Here is a 24113-nt window from a genome sequence, read left to right as displayed (position 1 = left end):
ATTAAATAATGTCAGATAATTTAATCTCATATTTAAAGACGTGTCGGAATAATAGTCTTATATATTCCAGTAAATAAAAATTACTTTTAAGTTCTCAATTCATGTTGGAAGCTATCCCATATACATGGGGTGAGAAGGGGTATTATCATTAACACGATACAATCGACAGTAATACTGCCTATCACAATATGATGAATTAAATGCTACCATAGGGATTAACACCTCTTTTGTGCAGTCTTAATCAAAATGTAACAGCTCTCACAAACACATTATTTGTTAGAGGTCTATTGTAAGGGATGGCATTACATTCCTTTTATTTTGTATATAATATGCAACCTTGATGAGTGATGCATATTATAAGCCATTTTCAAGAAAATAGTAAAAAAAGAAGAAAAACTAAGGGATATGAAAGACATGCATATTATTCAAAGTGTGAAGTGTTGTTTTCAATGAGTAAAAAACAGATACAGAAAGAAAGACACACAAACAGGTCTAGGTTGTATTAAATGTTCTAGATGTTTATTGGTGTTGGTTTAATTTTTTGACACAAATGTTCTACTAGTTCAGTTTTTTTCTTCTTCTTGAATTTCAACTCTTGCAGCCATCTGAGATAGACCCAGCCTGAGACCGCTGGCTCTTCACTGGTCTCGTACATATACATGAACACAGACCTGGGTCTGACCGGGCTATACCAGGAACTGCACTGAACCAGAGCAGGACCCGATCTGGTAACAGACCCCAGGTGCATGGTCTCATCGTCACGACTCACCACATCACAGCACACTGCACCACATCATACCTGCAGTGACAGGAACCTGAATGCCTTGGTTGGTGTCTTGTGTCTTTTTGTAAAAACACAACCGAAAACCCTGCTCTGCTGTTACCGTTTTAGAATAGCCTCCTGAAAAAACAGCAAAAATAACTGAAACCAAATGGAAAAAAAGAGAGACACATATCTCTTGCTTTTTCCTATTTCACCAATATTGTTATTGTTATTCTTCATGAATGTATCTCTTGAGCTGTTTTTCAACATTTGTTTTTTTATTGTTTCATTTAAATTCAGTATAGAATTATATAGATTTCCTAGAGCACACAGAAAGATTGAATTGTATTTACCAACTTGGGGGGAGGGGGGGTGTACTGTAATAGTTATTAACAAGGACAATGGTTCACACAGTGCACACAAACAGAGACAAATGGGGCAGGGGTAGGGGAGGGGAGGGGTGTGAGAGACAGAGGGGGAGAGAAGGGGACGCCATGGGGTGTGCTTTGTTAGGCCTAAATGAGGAAAAAGCAGCTCTCACGTACCCCCCCTCCCTTCATAGAAATAAAAAAGACAAGTAAAATCATTGAAACCCCCCGTACCCCACATATTAAAAAAACAACAACACTGTGGCTGTTGAGAACTCAAGAGAAGGAAAATGGACGTAGTGAGAACGACAGGGAGATGACCACTCCGCTGGTCCTCCACAGACAGGAGACGGAGGCAAGAGGTGGCAGTCGAAGTGGTGTCGGCGGTGGGATCTCACTGTGTGATCTTTATATTTGTGTGTGTGATTGGAGGACAAGCAAAGGGTTGGCGAGGAGGGAAAAGAGAGAGGGGAACAAAGGTATAGAGACAGACAAGGACAAGAGAGCAGGGGAAGAACAGGGAGGGGAAGGAGCTGGATGGCCCTTTTTTGCAGAGCGTAGACACTCCCTTTGTATCCTTAGCTCATTCAAATCTACATACACAATATGCAGCTGCCGTTTGGTAGATATATTGGTTTATGTACACAGCAGTGAGAGAACACATGCAAAGAGTATCATAGGAGAATGGGGAGAAAGGGGGGCGGGTCAATGTAGAAAGTTGTAAAGGTGCTTTTGCTGTTTTTAATCTTTGGGGCGGTTGTGATGAAAATTGCTTCAAAGCGGTTTTTGTCTTTAAGGGGGGGAGGGAGAGGGGGGGAGGAGGAGGAGGGGGGCATCTGGAGGTGTGTCTTGCCAGGGGATGGAGTGACAGGGGAGAGAAATAAGTGGAAGATGTAGGGGGTTTGAGCAAAGATGCTCCATCGATCAATAGTATGTCTCCCTTTCCACCCAACCTGGATTGCAAATGAGAGAAAGAAAAAAGAGAAAAGTTCAGTTAATTCAATGTTTTCAAGTCATATTTTATAAAGATGTTTCATTAGTTAAAATACTAGTTCAATATTTTGGGAAGTACACTGCTGCCACCAGTCAGTTAGCTCACAGAAATAGTCCAGCACAACCTACTTTGGTTTAAGGGGTATAGCGCTTCATAAAAAGGAAAAAATACTAACCACCAGGGTTCCTACGGAGGAGAAGTTTTCGGATTTCATCATAAACAAAGATGAGAAAACTGTAGGGGAACGCACAAAACCACCAGCTAGGCCTGTGGGTAAAACAAGAGAACAACAAGGATTACAAATAATCCAGAACAGATTACACAAAATGTCTTAATATCAGAGTGACTGCATATGTATCCATGTGATACATGTGGTAATGGCACTCACTTTAGAGGATACATCCTGAGTGCCACATCCATGCCTGGGCAGTAGGACAGGAAGGCAGCCAGGGCTGTCTCTTCAAACAGGCCGAAGATCAAGATCTTGTTCCTGGGTTGAGAAACAACAAATATTAAAGAGGAGAAATGACGATACAAAAATTTAAATTTAAATTCCTTCTTCGTCATTCCTTCTTTAGATCATATTATGCCAAAAAGATAAATTACTGAAAGGACACAGTATATCACAGTACACTTGTCGGACTCACCTCATGCCCTGCTGGAACACAGAGTTACGTCTGGTCTTGCAGATGATGACATCAGCCCACTGCACGACTACAATACTGACAAAGAAGGCTGTGTGGCATGTGAACTCCACAATCTTCCTCTGCTCGTATGTCTGAGGGAAGGAGAGGACAGATACACAGTAACACGATGTATCAAAACCTGAGAAACACACCTAAAGTTCACTTAAGCACACAAAAACTACACACTTACCCATTGCTGCCCATAGCTGTCTTCCAGGTCGTTGGTAGAGCGGTCATCCCAATTTAGCCTGATGCCTACTAGTTGACTGGGCAGGAAACCATTTTCAGCCAAGATGACAAAGTAGGCGAAGAAGCCTCCCAGAGCCTGGATCATACCTGAGGAAAAAAGACAGAGAAAGATTTCAGAAAGGTGCAGGGATAATCTGGCAGTTGTTTGTGAACAATAAAAAGGAGGGTAAAGTTGATTTTAACACAAAATTACTTTCAGGCAACCAAGATCAAATGTCAATCCCAACCAAAGACTCATAGCTTGGATCAGCGCCACCAATCTTCATTACACCTACCAATTTGTCCATAGGCAATGCTGATAAGCCTCTCATTCACCAACTTGTCCCTGGCTGGGTTCCTGGGCTGACGCTTCATGATGTCACTCTCAGCTGTTTCATAAGCCAGTGAGATTGCTGGCACCTGAGGGAAGAGGGAGACATGGGAGCTTTTAGTACATTAGGACGGGTCATATCAACAGGAGCTGTACTCAGTGATGCCTGTGTGCAAGCGTAGAGCTGCCTTTGTCGTAAAAGACAGTGAGTGTTTGATCAGCTCTCACCATGTCAGTTCCCAGGTCAATACAAAGGATGGTGATGGTTCCCAGTGGCAGGGGGATGTTGACGATGATAAAGAACAGGAAGGGGGTGATCTCTGGGATGTTACTGGTCAGGGTGTAGGCAATGGACTTCTTAAGGTTATCAAAGATCAAACGGCCTGAAGGGAGAAAAACAGACAGGTTACATCAGGTACTAAGTCCTACTGTTTGAGTCTCTGAAACCACATGTACATCCTCTAATCAAGCATCACATGTTCCAGTTCTGTCCTTGGGGTCTTCTCACCTTCTTCCACTCCTGTGACAATAGAGGCAAAGTTGTCATCCAACAAGATCATGTCTGCAGCTTGTTTGGACACATCTGAGCCAGAGATTCCCATGGCAACACCAATGTCAGCCTTTTTCAGCGCAGGAGAGTCATTCACACCATCACCTGTGACAGCTACAATGGCACCCTGGGAGAGAAGAAGGAGGGTGAGTGATGAGGTCATAAAGCATACATTCATAGAAAAGTTATATCTGTTAAATGTATTCATCCCTCATTTACCCAGGTATTTTGATTTTAAAAGAGACCTACTTATTTTCTACAATCTATGCCAAAGCCAGAGATCAATACTCTTCATTCATATGACCATACGTTTATTAAAGTCAATACTTCATGAATAAACTGTATTGGTGTCATTTTGAACAACACTGATGGCAAAACATCCTCAATGTTTTCAAGACCTGAACAGATGTATTTCATTTTTACATCTTTCAAATAAAATTTTAGAATTAATTAATTGAATTTTAGTCAAATTAAGATAAAAAAAAAGTTCAATCTAACCACCTCAGTGAAAAAAAAAGTATCAGTCAGGCAATCCTAATTCCACAGATAACTAGCGCCATCTGCTGTTGTAAAAGTGTAATGCTACTTTTAAGTCTAGTCACTGAATGTCCACAATGTAATTGCAAGAAAAAAAACATTGTCTTCTATTCAAACCAATATAAAGCATGAGGGCACCACTGCTTGGATTAGATATTTGACTCCTACTCGTTTAAGTCATACCAAACCTTTTACTGTCAATAAGGCATTTTATCATATAAAACAATCTCAAAATGCTCTAACCAGTCTCTGGCAGCCCTCTACAATGATGAGCTTCTGTTGTGGGGAGGTCCTGGCAAAGACAATCTCTGTATGATTCCTCAGGATGTCGTCCATCTGATCCTGAGACAGATCTTTTAGGTCTGTACCGTGGACCACACAGGCCTTGGCATCCCTGAACACAGACATTGAAGCGTTGATGTCTCGTAATTTACCATCATTTGTATGCAATGTGTTTGTTCTTGTGTGATTATTCTTTACCTGGGGTTGACCTGGCTGACAGGTATGTTGAGACGAGCTGCAATGTCCTCCACTGTCTCGTTGCCCTCTGAAATGATGCCCACTCCCTTGGCAATGGCCTTGGCTGTGATTGGGTGATCTCCAGTGACCATAATGACCTAACAAGATCAACAAAAATGACATTTCATTACATGATCTCACAAATGCATTTTGACACAGAACCTTACTATAAAACACTGTAAGGAATAAAGATATCACATATTAGGCGTGTTAAAAAAAACAACTCACCTTGATACCAGCAGATCGGCATTTGCCAACAGCATCAGGCACAGCAGCACGGGGAGGGTCGATCATGGACATGAGGCCAACAAAGCAAAGGTTGTCTGTCTGGAAGTTGACATCCTCTGTGTCAAAGGCAAAGCCCTTGGGGTACTGATCTTCTGGCAGCAACACATGGCAGAAACCTGGAGGGAAAAAGAAATGAGTGATTTAGTGTTTGATTTGTGATGTGAATCAACCCAGATCTTCTATCCCTACTTCAGAAAAGTACATTCAATCTAAGCCTAGTTTTAATAATTCAACAGATCTTAAGCTGAAAAATAAAATGCTTTTTATATTATCTTGAGCTGTTGCAGATTTTGGAATTTGTCAAAATTTATAAATTGCTGTCACCTCTGATGTCAAGTATGGGGTTTTTACGCTAATGAAAGCACACCACTATAACTGCAACTGGTGTCCTTCAAGTAACATATCATAGCTGTCCAGTCACTGTCGCATAAAAAAGATTTCTAAATTTGATTTGGGTGATTTTATTTTTTTGATTTGAGTTTCTTTTTGGGTTGAGAATAGTCTTTTACCTTTTGTGGTAGAGAAACCCTTAAAAACCTTAGACAATATCAACAAATTTGTTGTCACAAAGGTGAAAACAGAGCCGTTTTTCTTTTTTATTCTGGAGATAAATGTTTTTTTGCTGGACAGTACTAGAAGGGTATATGTCAAATAAGCTATTAAGTAATGACTAATTGTTTTCCCATTAAGTTAAATTAAAGGAATGTTGCATTTTTTGTTAAATGGAAATGTAATATAGTATGGGGAATTACTAAACAAAGTGGAAAAGACATTTTCCAATTACTTAAAATCCCAATTTTCTCCTTTTGAACCTCAGGTCATGGTCATACTGTATTTACATTAAATTACATTTCATTTAGCTGACGCTTTTATCCAAAGTGACTTGCAATTGTGCATTCAACAATGACAGCTCAAATTCAGAACAGCAAGAATTACATAGAAGAAGTATATTAGCTTGAAATAAGGCAAACTACTAAGTGCCATGTGTAAGTGCAACATGTAAGGGCAATTTTTTACTATTATATGTAACCATCATCTTCTTAGCCAAGGTGCAGTCAGAAGAGATGTGTTTTTAGCCTGCAGCAGAAGATGTGTAGACTTTCAGCTGTCCTGATGTCAATGGGGAGCTCGTTCCACCATTTAGGAGCACTTTCTCCAGTTCTATCTATCCTTACCCAGTACTCTCTCTCCCAGTCCTCCCAGCTCCATGTAGGCATTCTGGAAAGCTTCCTTCAACTCCTCATCCATAGGTTGCTCCTTCCCCTGCACCAGGATGGTGGTGCAACGGTCCAGGATCCTCTCAGGGGCTCCCTTCATCACCAGCAGGTAGCGGTTGTCATTGGGATCCTCTGTCTCATGCACTGAGAGCTAGACGAGGAGAACGGGAAGTTAATGTGATGAAGTGAACAGGGTGTTTGTGCATACGTGAGTTTAATTTTGTGTGCACAGCTGTAATGCAACCTGTTACTTACCTGGTATTTGTTGGTGGAGTTAAAGGGGATCTCAGCCACCTTCTTGTTCCTATCCCTCATTGCCCTGACTGAGCCGCAGGAAAGCTCGATACACTTCAGCAGGGCTGACTCTGAGGCATCGCCGGCCACGTCACGCTTTAGGATGGGCAGTGAGTCTTGTCCTGCTTTGAACTGAGCACGGTTACACAGTCCAGCGACACGAGCCAGAGACAGCCATGTCACTGAGCTCTTGTCGAAAGAGGCACCTGGAGCGGGAACAGAAAAGTGAGTATTCTTAACCTTCATGATTCCTAGTGATCATTTATCCCTTCAACAGTAGTAACATATTTCATCAGCTGTATGCCCTGTCCTCACTAACCAGACTGGTCCTCGGTGGTGTCAGCCTCGTGGATCTGGTTGTCAAACCACATGTGGGCCACAGTCATCCTGTTCTGGGTCAGGGTTCCTGTCTTGTCGGAGCAGATGGTGGAGGTGGAGCCTAGGGTTTCCACAGCTTCCAAGTTCTTCACCAGGCAGTTCTTCTTAGCCATACGTTTGGCAGTCAGGGTCAGACATACCTGCAGACAAATACATGTATGATGTTAAATAATGCTAATTATCATTGTGTTTGTATGTATCACCTATGATGCTCCAAAATAGAATTTCTTGATGCCAAGTAAAGTGAGTTCATGGTACAATTAAATAAGAAGCAACCAAATAAATATATATTTTTAATAGCACCTTTCAAAATGAAAGAAAAATGCAAAAAAATAGCACCAAGGTTATGCAATACTTAAAAGCCTTAACTAAATGGAATAACAAACATGTTTCCATGAAATGGAACAATGTGAGCACTACAATCAGCAAACAAACACAAAGAAAGGAAATAAAAAAATTGTGTCCAAAAAGAAACTAATGAGAAACGATAACAGATTGCAAAAAATATACCACACGATACCAAAGTATCTATTTCAGGAGCAATTGAAAAGGGCCAGTATCTTATTATATGTCCACTTACAGTGACTGTGGCCAGCAGCCCTTCAGGCACGTTAGCCACGATGATGCCGATGAGGAAGATGACAGCCTCCAGCCAGGAGTAACCCAGGATGATGGCCAGGATAAAAAAGGTGACGCCCAGGAAGACGGCCACACCTGTGATAATGTGGATGAAGTGCTCAATCTCTTTGGCGATGGGGGTTTTGCCAGTCTCCAGGCCAGAGGTCAGAGTAGCAATGCGACCCATGACTGTACGGTCTCCGGTGCAGATAACAATGCCACGAGCTGTGCCTGGTTTGGAAAAAGAACAGAAATATAATGTAAAATAGAATTTGCAACATCAGTGCCTGTGTGATTAGTCCTATAAACAAAAACAATCTCAGTTACTACTATACAATTACCATTACATTTTAGTATAAGAGTAAAGTTAGGTGTAAACGTTATTACTTGGCTCAAATTAGTGGCTTTAATTCAAACCACAGGCACACAAGCTTATACAAGCATGTAATACTATTGCTATGGTGACCATACCTTCCACACAGTTGGTGGAGAAGAAAGCAACGTTTCGGGTCTCCAAGGGGTTGTCATGGGTACAGTCAGGTGACCTGCTCTGAGGTTCTGACTCGCCTGTTAGGGAGGAGTTATCAACCTAATGGGACACAGAAAAAGTAAAACATGTAGTTTCATACAACAAAAAGGAAGCATTTGAATGTGTGTGTGTGTGTGTGTGTGTGTGCACCTTGCAGCCATGGGCAGAAACCACCCTGATGTCAGCAGGGATCCTGTCTCCTCCCTTTACTTCAATCAGATCTCCGCCCACCACTTCTTCAGCATTGATGGTTACCTTCTCTCCCTCACGGATCACCAAAGCTTGCTGCAGGGAGAAATCAGTGATGGTTAGCAAATACACACACACACACACACACACACACACACACACACACACACACACACACACACACACACACACACACACACACACACACACACACACACACACACACACACACACACACACGCATTGGACACTAGAGAAACATGGACTCTCAGAATATGGGGAGTTACAGCAGAACGCAAAGAGCTTTTCCATCCCTTTATGTGAAAATAACTTTAAAGTAAAAATACCGTAGGCAAAATGAAATTCAATCATTCATTTTTATTATTTACACATGTGCTTTTCCTACTGTGACAAGTCAAAATGTCTTCCGTGAAAAAGGTATATATGCAGTATTCACCCTCTATCTCAGTGGCAGGCAGAAGGTAAAGTGTGTCGGCTTACATGACTTGAGGCAACAGCGTTTCTGCTAAGTCACATTATTCCAACCCATAATTTCTGTTGTCTCCCAAACATCATAAAATATTCACTTTAAAGGCTATATAGTCAATGTCCCCTTTCCAGAGGAAATCAAAATAAGCTTTTACTCATACGTTGGTTTCTTTTGAGCAAACATATTCACCTGAGGCACCATGTTCTTGAAAGACTCCATGATTTTGGAGCTCTTGGCCTCTTGAAAGTATGAGAAGCAACCAGTAATGACGACGACAGCTGTGAGCACAATACCTAGGTACAACTGGAGAGAGAGACAGAGACAGAGAGACAAACAAATGTGAGTGGCACTGAATCCAGTAGGTGTGATGCTAAAAATGCTTTGCCGAGGTGTCATTTATGTTTGGAATTCAGAGTCAGAAGTGTGATGGATGTGTTAAGGGGGTGTGTAGCTGGGCCAGTGTGTGTATGCATGTGTGTTTGTTTCTTTGTTTATTTAGATCCCCATGTGTATGAATTGCTCACATTGTCTCCTGCAGGTTCGTCCTCAGTGGCTGCCTGGATGGCGTAGGCCAGGAAGCAGAGGATGGCTCCGGTCCACAGCAGGATGGAGAATCCACCAAACAGCTGGCGACAGAACTTGACCCACTCTGGGGTGGTGGGAGGAGGGGTGAGAGCATTGGGACCATCTCTGATCAGATACTCTGCTGCCTTGGCATTGGTCAACCCCTGGAGGGAGCACAGAAGAATTGGGATGTGTAGTTAGCAGAGAAAGGCAGGTCTGCACTGATGCAAAGCCGACAAAAGCACACAGTTTGTTTCAGTTTGTTAACATTCTCATGTTTCTTTAGTATGTCTTTGGGGTTTAGGGGACTCTTGGTGTGGAATGCCAATTGTCTGTAATAAACTAATAGAAGTATGCCACCTAGTGGCCAACTGGAAAAACAGTCTCAAACCATAGCTGCAACATGGAGAGAAATAAATATAATCGACTCACCTGGACAATGTCAGTATTGAATTTCCTGCATACTTCCTCTATGGACATCTTATGTTCCGTCTGAAAACAAAATAAAATGCAGAGATAATCAATACTCTGCATGGATCAGTATGTTTAGTAGTTGCCATTTTTTGCATGCAAGGACAATTAGTAAAAAATAGTCCAAATTGAAACAAGCCATATGCTAATAAATAATGAAAAGGAGTTTTGAGCTTTTTGTATCAATTTTAGAACATCCAATGACTTAATGGCATACAATGTAATTGGAAATGTACTCCATGCATGCAGTTCACCTGAGAGATAAGAGTATCAGGGCAGCCAGATTTGGCGACCCAGCTGTCTGATTCTTGCACTGGGATGTGGGATCAAAGTGACGACCTTCTGATAACAAGTCACCCCTCTTACCAGCAAAAATACATTTGTTTTGGCCTGCATGAGAATGATTCCCCTTCTTTCCAATAGAGTTGGTGTCAATTCACTCTCCTTTACTATATCCTCAAAGAATATGTTCTTCAAAAGTTGAAAATCATTTACTTGCATCCTAAAAATGCATGGATTGTATCTAAAAATCTTTTGAAATAATGAAGGAATTGCCAAATTAATCAGCTTTTGACTGACTGGATCAAAAGTGAATGGGTCTCAAGCCAGCATTCAGTTCCACAAGTAATTCAGAGATAAGAAAAAGCTTTACTTACAATGGGTACTTCCTTCTTCAGGTCATCCATGTCCTTGGCTCCCCCCTTCTTCTTCTTGGGGGATCGGTCAGCTTTGTCCTGTGTGGTGGCAACGCGGTAACTGTCTGACCGCCCATACTACAGACACACACACATGTTTTATACATGCCTTCGGACTAGATTAAGGAGATAGTAGCATGTGCGCCCTTGTGTATAATCATAAGTGGTCTCTGGGCTTATACATGTTTATCCAAAAAACTATGCTTAAAATGCATTAAATGCTTTATTGTTCAGAGAGCTGTACTGTCTGGTATTCTAACAGTATGTACCAGTAAATGACTGCAACCATAATAAAGCCAGTGGGCTTTATTGAATTCCCCATGAGGTTTCTGTCTTGCACTATACACTAAATAATGTTGTACCCTTGTGAAGTGGCCTTGTGAAGTAGCCTGTATTTTGTAAATCATTCTCAGTTTATGAGGAGGATGAAGAGCCTATAAATAAAACCTATTATCATAATCATTATTTAAGACGTGAAAGATAAATGCATTACCATGGTAGCTTTGTTTTTTCTGAACATAAATATCTACATTAAGAGAACACTATCACCACACATTAAAGGATGTGCCTCCTGTCTACTCTGCCATATCCATTTGATCTCCACTGATCAAAAAAATTGTCGCTCTGATGTCAACAGCCTGATGGACACATCAAAACTGTAGGTTTGAACTAATCACTTCTTGGTCTTTTTCATTTATCTAGCAGGAAGGACTAAACAGAGAGAGCAGAAAAACAGAGTTTATACTCATCAAAGGCTTTCTGATTAGATTCTAGTATGTTCTACACTATAATACCAGATAAGCTACATCAGAGACTGTCTGTTGTTCCAGGTACTGTCCTTACTATAACTGTCCCCTCAGAAATTAGATAATGTTGTTAAAGTAGACATGAGTGGATGATAACAATAAATAAATGGAGAGGCAAGAAAACAATCCCTCCCAGGAGGTGTGATCGGGTCCTCGTGGTCAGGCCCTTCACTGACACAACCAAATCATCAAGGAAACTGCCCTTGATGGCAGATCAATACAGTCAGATATAAACTGATGGGTTCACAGAGTAGCAAAGTCCAGCTGATATGGAAGCCACATAACTTACCCTGAATCAGACAGAAACATCAATACCTAACTAATTAACTAATAATCAATGACAACAATCCTCCTAATTAAGGTATGCGTCTCAAAAAATGAGGTTAAAGGTTAAGATTTAATTGATAACTTAAATTAGATAAGAGGTACTGGTTGTGTGTTCCTTCACAGAAAATCAAAAACCCAACTGTGTGCTGAAATTCACTGAAATAAAATGAGCACCCTCTAGTGGTACAACCAGGTAGTACCATTATTAGGAGTGCCGCATGCACAGGTAATTGCTGCTTAACTACTTTGTTTGCATCTGATATCATAGTACAGATATAAACTACAAAGGAGCAAACTGATCTGTGCTTTGACATAATACTAGTATGTTTACTTTAAAATAAAATCGGTAAAAAGTCACTAATCAAACTTAAATATTTACAAAAGCACTAGTTAGGAAGTATGAATTGAGATCCCAAGTCCTCCACAAAAAGTCACACACCCGAACCACACCAAAACACACACACCTGCAGTGCGACAAAATGTGACTAACAAAGATCAACTTGCAACATTTTTCACTTTGGGGGCTGTAATTGTACTGCTGTTGTCCAAAACTCTTGTGGAAATTTGCATGTTGTAACAAAGACCTGTCTTTCTGGTTTGTCATGATAAAAAAAGGCTTCATGAAACATCATGTGAATGACAACTCTCACTTGCATAATAGTAGAGCGTAGGCTGCTCAAAGGCTGCTGCTGAATTCAATGTAAACAATGAAACCATTCGTTCAAGCATTTCTGTGGGAAGGAGCTGTTTGACCTGACTGCAAATACACACTCAATCACACACACACATGCAAGCACACATAGTTCTGCAACAAAAGAGCAGGTGAGCAAACCTCCTGCCACAGCAAGACCAGGCAGGCCTGGTGAGGCAAAGACTGCAGAGACTGATGCAGTGGAAAAGTACTGCTGCTCATCCCCTCTGAGACAAACCCTGAATGTGTGTGTGTGTGTGTGTGTGTGTGTGTGTGTGTGTCTCTGTGTGTGTGTGTGTGTGTGTGTGTGTGTGTGTGTGTGTGTGTGTGTGTGTGTGTGTGTGTGTGTGTGTGTGTGTGTGATTGAGAACGAGGGGTGTGTATGGGGGTGTTGGTTGGCATAAATATGAATATATTATATGTATGTATTATACATTGGAGAATAACTGAATGTATGACAGCTCCATAAGTCTATTTAGCAATCAAGGTGTTGAATAATATAGAAAGTTACAGATTTACTTCTAATCAGCTGTCAAACAGGCACCGTAATCTCACAGATGACAGACTGGCAGGTGTGTAAGTAAGCATTTGTTGGTATAACACTGTTGCTGTGGCTAGTTTGTCCACAGACAATGAGCAACGCTGCAAACACACATTAAGAGAGCATTGTCTGCTCAATGCCGCACCTGCTCTTGTGAGCATATGCACACTGAAATTGCTAACAAAAATATGGACACACCTATGGGACACACACAGGTCTTTCTCTTTCTCTCCCTATCACACACACACACACACACACACACACACACACACTTGCCTAGACAATAGATGTGGTCGGGAAGGAGATGGAGAGTGCCAAACAAAGCGATATGTGGTGAAAAGTAGAGACATGGAGAGATGGATGGTAAGGGGGTGGATGACAGACACGGTTGGGCACATGGAAAGGGAGACATCAGTGGGAGGTGAGAAGCAGGGACAGATAAAAGACTGAGAGAGGCATGTGGAGAAAGGGACAGAGAGTGAGTGAGAGAGAGAAGAGCTGTTGTCACCCTTATCTTATGCCTCTAATTAGATATAGACCAGCAGTCTTTGTCTGCTGGCTCTGTGTCAGTGTTTGACCAACAGTGACCCCACTCTAATAGATTGTGCAATCTTATTAATTGTGTGTGTGTGTCACTTTAAGCATGTGTTGTCATATGCTAATAGATTAAATTCCCACTCCGGGTGTCTGTGTGTGTACGTTCGCACATGTGAATGAGTAGTTTTCATTGTTGATCATTTTCATCACTCATTTCATAGTTTGCATGACAGCATGACTCAAAAAGAAAAGAGAGCTTGCTGATTTATCTTGTGTCTGTGTTTACAGTATGCTGAGTATGTTAAGTGCTTTATTTGTGTGTGTGTGTTAGCTTCTCCTTTTGCCCCCTTTATACAATACCATGCTGCCTGATAAGATTTGTCCTTGTTGCACCTACAGCATAATGTTAACATTTTTGCAAAAACATGAAACAAGTAAACCTTCAAACTATATGTCTGTCTACATTTTAATCTGTTAATATTGTAGTTAGTTAGTAGTATTTACTGCTCTGTCTATATATCCGTCTCTGTTATCTCCACCCTGATTTTAATTATTCAGCAGAGAAAGATAAAGTCTATATTGTGTACATATACAATTTGAGTATCCTTACATCTGGCAGGAAACATCAAAGTGTGCCCGCCTGTGTGCGTCTTTGTGGGAGTCTAGCTGTCTCACACAGCTCTGGGTAAGGTAATGAGAAAGGAAACAGAGACTTGTGGCTGGAATTACAGACGCTTGCTCTTCCACAAATGCACACTGACGAACAGACTGATGGACCGACACATCTCTGACATTGTCAGGATGCTCCTCTATGGATTACATAGTGCAATCATTTACATCCAGTTACAGATTGGCTTATTAAAATCTACTTAAAATATCAATAATTCAACAAAGTAAATTGCATTGTATCTGGTTGTGTGTTTCATTTGATCATAAATTATTCTGCAGGCCTGCTCTGGTTAACCAAACTAAATCTTGCATTTTATCCTCATGTAAACGGCTGTGATGAGTGATTGTGTTTGGAGGGCAAGTAACCATGGTGGCCGGCACGGCCATTGGCATGGTGATGAAGCTCAGCAGTGGCCCAGTACTCCTTGGATCCCCTGATGGGATACGGGACAAGTAAAAATTGATGCATCTGTAACAGTTTTCACTGCTGTATAACAAAGACAGGCAATTGGTTCAAGGAATTGGTGTGTGTCTGTGTGAGCAGAGGTGAGTCATTTTGTTGGCTACAGTCCATATGAGGAAGGGCGATGTTGAATGAATGAGAGAGAGACCAAGTGATTGTGAAATAATACAACAAGATAGTCCTGAGAAGGAAAGAGCTGCCACTCTATGTTTTAGGAAGAAATGCAGAGTGGCAGTGTATGAGAACTGGCTACAAATGTCAAACTTTGACTTCTTACGTACCATAAAACTACTCAGTTGTAATTTCTTTTGGCAAACTGTAAATCAAATGTTACTACACTGTTATGTTAGGGACTCCTTTAACAGGAAGAGCTGATGTGCACATATACACAAATGCTTGTTCCTCTTCATGTGGAACTCATATGAGGAAGCGGTTTGTAGGTGGAAGAAATACTACTCTGTTCCATTTTATAATTTGGCATCCGCCACAGTATTTTTCATTATGAGTCTACACTTCCTGTTTGTACAGAGCAGCCAATTGCATGGATCTCATCAGCTACTCTGCACTGACCATGTGAGAGCTACATAGGGCCTTATTGTGTCATCATTGCTAATTTCACTTGTGCTCTGGGCTCTTGGAAACTGTTTTACAAAATGTTAAGCCAATGATGTATGTTAAGGTTTCATCCATGTCAGCTTCTCTTGTAGTTCAGTGAGACGGCTGAGGCTGCAGGTTGAAGGCCCTCTGTCTTCAGTCTGGCCCGTTGCTTAGCTCATTCACGACAAATCGTAAAAAGGTGCCATTGTGAACGTGCATCAATTAAATCAATAAATTTGTATTTGTCACATAAAATCTTACGAGGTACAATTCCAGCTCCTTCAACTTGTGCAAGATTCATCATAAAGCACAATGTGGCCGCCAGATCGGCACACAGAAAAAGAGTCACCCGGTTGAATGGCGCCCGCACTCCAGGATCCAGCCAAGTTTAGGCGAAAGGACACCACAGCTAAGCTACCGCCATCCCGCTGGAAACCGCCATCCAGCTCACCGTCCAATGCCTGCACACTGGCCAGCATAGGTCTGTCTGTCAGAAAGGCCTATGCACATTCACAATATAAGTATCATAAACGGCAGCGTGTTGCATGTAATTTATGTTTTTAAAATAATAATGCATTGTTGACAATTCAATTTATTAAAACTGGATCTCAACCAGATGTTGCTGTCCCTCTCTATGAATTGTTAAATAAACAGTGTGTGTGTGTGTGTGTGGGGACCTCAAAATGTAAAAAGGTAAAATGTGTGCTGGTTTGTAATTTCATTTTAGCATCTGTCAAAGATGTGGACTTGAGACTTGAGACCATTTTGATGACTTGATTAAATTCACTGTCATACTTTTTGTACTAGCTATACAAACTAGCCAATAATTTTATTAGATGGGTTACTAATACCTTGTCATTTCACTTTATAAGGACCAGATAATACAGGTAAGAGTGCTTTATCTTGGGACTTGACTTACCTTAACTCAACTTGATTTGACATAACCTGTTACTTGACTTGCCCCCCAAAAAATAACTTGAGACTTACTTGGGACGTGAGCAAAGATGACTTGGTCACAACACTGGCAGTTGTAGAAATGCTAATATGCATGTGGTGTGTATATGTGTGTTGTTGGGTGTGTGTGTGTGTGTGTGTGTGTGTGTGTGTGTGTGTGTGTGTGTGTGTGTGTGTGTGTGTGTGTGTGACCTTGCAAGGTCATCGGGCCATCTGCTGTTTCTTGCAGCAGGATGGCTGGGCTCTAGGCCACAGTGGGGGGCTCAGGCTGTGGACCGAGGGACATAGCTGTTGGGATTAGCTAGTCTGATTACTACACTGGATTAGCCCATGCGCTTCATCCTCTCTTTATCTTTCCAACTCTTCTTTTTCTACAATTCTCTCTTAGGAAAAAATCAAATGCATAAATGCTGGTTCCACATTCATCATTAGGTCTTTGGTTTGTTGGTGAATGTCTTCTAACAGTACTGAGTAAACTAATGGATTAGATATACTATTATATATCTAACATAATTTTAACAGATGATTAGGATTTGACTGCATTATAAAAGAGAATGTAAAGATAGTATTTTTCTTATCTGTATCAGCCTTGAGAGTGAGATGAAGGCTTCTTATCTTTCTATTTAACAGAGTGAGCAGACATCAAAAGGAGGAGGTTCCAGATATCAGACTTAAAGAAGAAAGGGAAAAGATGGCGTAAAACTGTTCTGGTACAACAGTCCCCGGGGGACATTCTCTTACGATGTGTGGCAGTTAAAATTAAACAAGTACACGTAATGAATTAATCCGATTGAATAGTATAAATATATAGAGAAATAAAAAGATTGTGGCCGCTTAAGAGCACTAAGAGAAAATCTTAATCTCTAAACCACATAAACACAAAGAGACAGGTATAGAAGAACTCTCTTTAGCTCTCCAAGCATATGCATTGTGCTCTGTCACCAAACACAATCCAAACTTCAAGTTGTAACCCCTCCTGCCCCCCCCCCCCCCCACACTCACACTCTGTTGCCTTCTGTCCGTCCCATCATCATCTTCATCTGTTTTACAGAGACAGTTGTGTAACTGTGTATCTTTATAATGTAATGCACTGTCCACCCCCATGAGCTCAGAGGGATATATTTGCCCTGTAGTTTGTGTGTCTTGGCGTGTGTGTGTGTGTATGTGTGTGTGTGTGTGTGTGTGTGTGTGTGTGTGTGTGTGTGTGTGTGTGTGTGTGTGTGTGTGTGTGTGTGTGTGTGTGTGTGTGTGTGTGTGTGTATGTGTGGGTGGCCTGGTCTAGATTAGCATTGTAAATCTTGGTTCAATGGTACCTAACATGGCATTTCACCATGTTGTGAGAGAGGGCACCTTAGGACTCCTCAGCAGGTAGCTGATCAAACAGATATGTCCATGATGTGTATGCATGTATATTCATACACACAGCTACTGACTGTTCAACTAAAACAAATATCCATTTGCATATGAGATTTTCAAGCACATGATCTGTATTCAGTATGTCTAAATGAATGGAAAATCATTCACAATTCACTATTTAGGAATAACATTACTGCTAAACAACAGCATTACATGGTAACAAAGTGCAAATCAAATACAGCAAGGTTTTGTAAAATGATATGTTTTAAATTTGAACAAGCCTTTGTCCATTGTGGCTGCACAGTGTTACACTTTGTGCTTTGATGTATTCACACATGCACACATTTACAGTCACACAACAAACATAGACACATCTCCAGGACAACACCCAGAATTAGTCATGTTGTTGTAGTCAGGCAACCTAACCCCTCTGAATCGCTCTCATTATGGGAGACCATCAACACGTCAATGTTAGAAAACTGTTAGTCAATCACTGTGTCTACTGTAATCCTGTTTCAAAGTAATGTATGAAGGAGAAAGCACTGACCTTTACATTTTATTAGCATCACACAAGCTGCTACTGAGCACACAGCTCAGACTTTCTCCTGTTTTTTTTGCAAAGGCACAAAAGAAATCTGCACTCTATCCTTTAGCTGTTCTCTCACTAAGGACATTGCCCTCATTATAGTGGATTTTTACTGATCAAAGACAGACAAAAGGCTTGAAGGGGACAATGAAGAATAATTTCAAAGGTCACCATATTGACCTTAATTGACCCCTAGGCCACAAGGCAAAAAGATCCCAGCTGGCTGTGCGGTCAGAGAGATCATTGATTAGATCCTGTATGGGCATGCTTTTCTATTGGTTCCTGCAACGTGTTGGACAGATCAGCTGTGGTACAATGCAGCCTATCAGCATCAGGCAGCAGGTGCAGTGGGGAGGGATGTGCAGTACTCTGCACCAAACTGAGGGCTGGGCCTCTGCAGAGGCCACACACATCCAACTCCTGAACTACCGTCCACTACCACCTTCTAACATCTTCTCTATCACTGCACACGCCTCACTAGTGCCACTGCCAATATAAAAGAACAGGCTGTTGTAGAAACCTTTACATCGTGACACAGGGAATTAGTGAGTCTAATCGAAGTCCTATAGGGATTTTGGCACTAACAGGAGCGTCTCCTCAGCCATAATGCATTTAAAGCAGCTCAACCACACCCTTCGTCACCAGCTTGTATGACCTTCTGACAAAGCCTCAGTGCTGCTACTACACCTTCATCTCTCTATAGTCCCCCATCACTCCTGAGGCACCGGCCCACTTACACCACACCTCTCCACCATCACGCTCAGCCTTCAGTCAATGCCCTATGAAGATCATTCAGCCAACCCCATATCCTCTCCCTATCCCATCTGTCTCCTGCCCCCCTGATAACCAATCCCACAATGCACAGCAAGAGGAAACAGGAGCCATGGTAATGTGAGCCTCAGGTCATTATCCTGTAACAAGATACAGCCAGGCAGCTCTCTCCCACCATCCTCTGTCATTTTAAATCCCTCTCTCGTTCTCTCTCTACACCTGCAGACCAGCCACTACTGCCCTTCCTCTCTCTCTCTCGTTCTCTCTCTCTCTCTCTCACTCTCACACTCTCTCTCTCTTTGTCCCTCTTCCTTTTCAGCAGTGGCACCCTCCCCCATCAGTGTCATGTGTCTGAAGGTGAAAATCTCCTCCTATAGTCTCATCAGCACCAGCCATGTATAGCTGCGCCAATGCAGAGGGAAGGATGAGCAATGAGTGGTGTGTGAGTGAAAATACATTTCTTAGAGATAATCTGCCAAATTTAGACTATATCTCTGTGCCAGACAAAATGTACCGGTTGTCTCCCTAGCATCCCTGACACATGCCCAAGCTTTGCTCTATAGCATCACTGCTGTCTCTAAGCCCTTTGCTTTCTGTGTGCTCCTGGTGCCAGCCTATCACAGCTCTTTACAGGGAATTTCCACACTAGAGGCCCCGCCCCCGGTTTGACGCAGAAGGCACGTCGCAAGCTATGCCCCCTGCGGCCTTGGGAAAGGACAGCTGGCAATGCCATCGCACAGTGCGCCAGTGCAAAATTCGGGGGAAAAAAGACAGAAAGAGCGAGAAGGAAGTGTGATACTCGGTACACGTATCCATCCATGCATCCATCCATCACGCCATCCCCTCATCCATCTATCCATCCCCTTTGTCTTTCAGGGTGACCTCAGCAGGCATCGAGTGAAAGTCAAGGAAACACCCTTCACAGACCGCCATGACGCTCTTATTCTGTTTTATAATGTCAATTTCTGGAGAGCTGCGGCATCTTCCGAAGTGACACACCAATCCCTTCCACACAGCACCAGTAGCCTACATGCGCAAGCAGTCCCATCCCTTTTGACGCAGTCCCCCCTAAATCCTACATCTGAACGTCTCTACCGGCAGAGATGCTTGTGTAACTGCGATGACATCGGCTTGTACTGCCTCTACAGCTGCAGATATATCTCAGCACCGCACGGCCCCTTGTCTGCAGAGACCTGCCACCGCATCATTCAGCAGACAGACCGCGGTCGGAGATTAAAAATCACAATTCACGCAGGATGGAGATGGAGCAGAAATTGCGCAATGGCTCACACCGAGAGTAGCGCCGCGTTTTTCCACTTGCCTCATCTGATTAATTTGCATGCCGTTTATCCAGATAACGCATAACGGTGCGCACAGCAGATAGGAAATCTCATACTGGCAAACGTAGCCTAAATGTAACAAGCACATCGTGTTCCTGGTGTACTGGACGACGCATCGTTTCTTTAATCTATAGTGTATAAATGTGCTCACTGTCGGTGATTATCAAGATCCGTTATGTCACAAATTAAAGGGGAAATAAGCTGGTGAGGCGCTTATTCCCGGTAACCGCATTATGACGCATGGGTCATTGAGGGTGCTGAGGATGAGACTCCTCCGCTGATAGCGTCCAATGTAAGGACGCGATGGGCACAGTATCTCCCCGGTTCACCGCCAGATGCTTCTCCTGTGCTGGACCAGACCGGAGAGAGGGCAGTGCCAGCGGGGTTTAAAGCAGGAGATGACATGAGAGGGATGACGGGGGAGGGGGGGGAGGGGGGCAACGAGGGCATGAAGGACATCACAGTACATCGTGTTCATTCATCACCGAGGAAGTCATATAGCATAACGTAGCTAAATGTGTGCCTTCAAATCCAAAAAGAAATATCATTTTTTTAACCAAAGGCCAATGGTAGGTATACAGAATAGGTTTCTAACTGGGCCCCCCTCCCTCTCTCCCACACGAGAGCTCTCGGTTAAGAATAAACCGATTAGGCCTACCGTGGCTGGCAAGGTTATAGTCAATGTAAGGCCTATCAGAGACCTGAAATACATATGACACACTGACAACCTCTAAACCACACACCTACTCTAGCCTACTTGTGACACATTGGCATCGGCTTCCATTCATATGTGATCTCGGTGCCTATTTAAATTGACCGAGTGAATGAGAGAAAAGGACACCAGCCAATAAAATGTCAATATATTTATTCAAGTAAAACAATAATTGTATTCAAGTTAAAACCAGGCTAAATATCAAATTAAAGTGAGCGGTTAAGTTCCGCTGCTTTCTATAGACGCACTAGACAGGGGCTACTGGCTACATCAATTTGTCGCAGTCTAGGAGACCAGGGCAAAACATAGTTCCGCATTAGAGTCAACGCCACTCTAACAAGATTCGCATAAAGGAAAAAATGGCATCACATCAGCCCTTCCTCGTCATGAGTGAAATATCAGGCTACCGTTAATTTCTCAGGCCACTTCAGGGGGGCTACAACGCAGTTAAAAAGTTGGAATCGTCAGTCTTACCCCCATGTTGACGCAGTCACTCTTCTCCTCTCAGGTGATGCACGGCTTGAGAGGTGTCAGCCTCTCACGTTGAATTATATCAAAATGGCTTGCCTTGAAAAATAAAAGAGAATATGCTCAATTTTCAGGGTTGCTTAAATGAAAAATGAAAAATACGTCATGGCAGTTATCTAGCCTATAGATCTGACAAAATGTTTTTCTTTGGTTAAATAAACGGTCTCTCAAACCTTCCAAAGCGTTAGGCTACAGTTTTTTCCCCGTAAGACGTCTTTCAAATGGAATGCGGTCTCAAGCGGAGCATCACGCGGGGATGGGTTTCCTTCCTCTGCTCTCTGATACTTGCGGTGAAAGACCGGGGAAGCTACCGAGCCGCACTGCTACCTTTTCAGGACTTGATCTCCCTCCGCGGCTCTGCCGGTTACCGCAGTACTCCTCTAGCCACACCACTCCGCCAGTGGAAGAAGCGCCGCCTTGCAAATGAGTGACTCGACTCACGCAGCTGGCCAATCATAATTCGGAGTGTCTCATCGGTGATGGGAAGGCTGACCAATTGGTTTCGTTTCAGTCTTCCAGCGGGCCAATAGAAGGCCCATTCTGCCCCTCCTGCTTTACTGCAGAATTCCGAGGCTTGCAGCCAGCAGCATCGCGAATCTCTAGGCTGAAATTTCATATAAATGGACGCACAAGGTTAGATCATAGTTGTCGTGTATTTGTTTGTTCATCATGCAATATATTTATATAACATAAAATAGTGGATTTTTGTGCATTAATGCATGTGATAAGCATCCTTCGATGTCTCTTCGGCCGTGTTGGTCCTGTCATGAGCATGATGTGCACCTCGTCACTTCAGTAGTGGGCCTTGGTGCAGCAATACAGTCAGTGTGTGTGTGTGTGTGTGTGTGTGTGTGTGTGTGTGTGTGTGTGTGTGTGTGTGTGTGTGTGTGTGTGTGTGTGTGTGAGAGAGAGAGAATGCAGATAAAAAGACATGAAGTCAGAATCATATTTAATCTTATTATTTCACACTTCACAGTAATGTCATTGATGTGTTATTGCACAGCAGGGCATTGGGCTGGAGTCAACCTGACTGCCAGTGCATCAGGTGTACAGTTTTGACGGTGCAGAGTCAGCAGTTTTAGCTGATGTGGTGAGACTTGCACTCACCGGCAAAGGTAAAATACTGACATGGGCATAGACCTACCCCAGTGGAAGTAAATAATCAAGTCTGGCTTGTTTCAGCACTATAATCTGGGGTCTTTGGAGCTCCTACTCTATTTGACATTTATGCGGGCAGTTGTAAAAATGTTATCTACTGATGACGTGGGATTGGCTGCATCAAGTATCCATACACCGAGAGAGGAATAATCTCATCTAACAAATCAGACTACATTCTTTAAGCACTAGACAGGCAGAAAGATAGAGACACAGAGAATTATAGAAAAGAGACAGAGGGGGAGGTATGCCAATGGCAAGGACAGTGTGGGCATAAAGGACAAAACATGATAAAGAAAATGAGTATTTGACAGATTGTGTATTTTTCTGTAACAATGCTAAAAAAAAATTCAAAGACAGAGAGCATGAGAGAAAGAGACAGAGGACAAGTGAGATGAGGCTGGTCGTGAGTTGCCATTGCAGGGTGTTTTTCTTCTGTGGTTTTCACTAAAGGGACAATGCAGCAGTGAGAGCACAAATGCTTATATTCCCTGAGTTGCATATGCACACTAGCACACATATTCGTGCATGTAAAGCCATGTCTGATTTGCAAAGGAAAGCTGAGAGTCACGCTTGCTGTCCCTGCAGCAGATTGTTGCCATGCCTCACTGCCTTCCTTGCTGTAGGCCCAGACGATGACCACGCAGCACCATGAAACCCCAGAACATCAAAACTGGGTTAGCTCTGGGTTACAGTTACAGTCAGCTTCAACTGTTTTTAAACATGTTGCTATATGTTGCAGTTTTCTTTTAAATTTAAGCTATCTGAAATATTGCAGCTGACCAACTAATAATAGCACTAATTAAATTTAGCAGTGAGCTATCATGTGTTTGTTTATATTTTGTAACCTTCTACCATGGTGTAAAGTTTCAAATACACATTCTGTTCCCAGTGTGGCAAATCCCAACCATACAGCACTCACAGGATGTGAAAGCAAATGTTGACACTTTTACTTTACATTACTGTGATACCCAGGTCTGGTTTCCAAATAACACTTTGCATAGCTTATATGAATGGCAGGCTACTAGCTAGCACTGTGTAGACATTTCACTGCTATGAAAAGCAATATGAATATACTGTACACATGTTATTTAACCATCGCCAAAATGTGGGGATGGGTATTAGGCTTAAATCAAGCTATACAAGGGATGTAAAGTAACAGAAACACCAAATAAACTAAAAAACCTTTCAATAAAAAAAACTGTTTGGTAAAGCTCACGATTGTTTTTTGTGTGTGAATGAAGTCATTAATTGAAGGTTTAATTCGATGGATGGAGATTTTTTGAAGGGCAGCTTTAACAGTTTCTATTATTTTGCCCACCTAATGTCTACAGTATGACTGTTTTCCTGTGACTGTTAACTAATTTCTTA

General features: G+C 42.3%; 1 protein-coding gene across 2 annotated transcripts; it reads right to left on the bottom strand.

Annotated features, from left to right (window-relative positions):
• Window positions 1-493: 493 nt before the first annotated feature.
• On the bottom strand, window positions 494-21934 carry atp1a3b (ATPase Na+/K+ transporting subunit alpha 3b). 2 transcript variants are annotated; one of them, XM_039805938.1, is made up of 23 exons: window positions 21761-21934; window positions 21534-21626; window positions 10671-10787; window positions 9976-10035; window positions 9504-9707; window positions 9169-9282; window positions 8451-8585; window positions 8243-8360; window positions 7734-8002; window positions 7095-7293; window positions 6737-6981; window positions 6440-6632; window positions 5205-5380; window positions 4938-5074; window positions 4701-4851; window positions 3879-4047; window positions 3599-3753; window positions 3336-3459; window positions 3002-3147; window positions 2773-2903; window positions 2514-2615; window positions 2301-2392; window positions 494-2084 (listed from the first exon to the last, which is right to left on the bottom strand). In XM_039805938.1, the coding sequence occupies exons 2-23, from the start codon at window positions 21537-21539 to the stop codon at window positions 2056-2058; spliced, it is 3072 nt and encodes a 1023-aa protein (XP_039661872.1). In that variant the 5' UTR covers window positions 21540-21626; window positions 21761-21934; the 3' UTR covers window positions 494-2055. The 2 variants fall into 2 exon arrangements, with proteins under 2 accessions (XP_039661872.1, XP_039661873.1); XM_039805939.1 differs by having other exon boundaries at window positions 10671-10748.
• Window positions 21935-24113: the final 2179 nt, after the last annotated feature.

The sequence above is a fragment of the Perca fluviatilis genome, chromosome 7 (assembly GCF_010015445.1).
Source record: "Perca fluviatilis chromosome 7, GENO_Pfluv_1.0, whole genome shotgun sequence".
Lineage (NCBI taxonomy): Eukaryota > Metazoa > Chordata > Actinopteri > Perciformes > Percidae > Perca > Perca fluviatilis.
The sequence above is the reverse complement of the archived record's forward strand: the minus strand, read 5'-3'. Positions and strand labels throughout refer to the sequence as shown.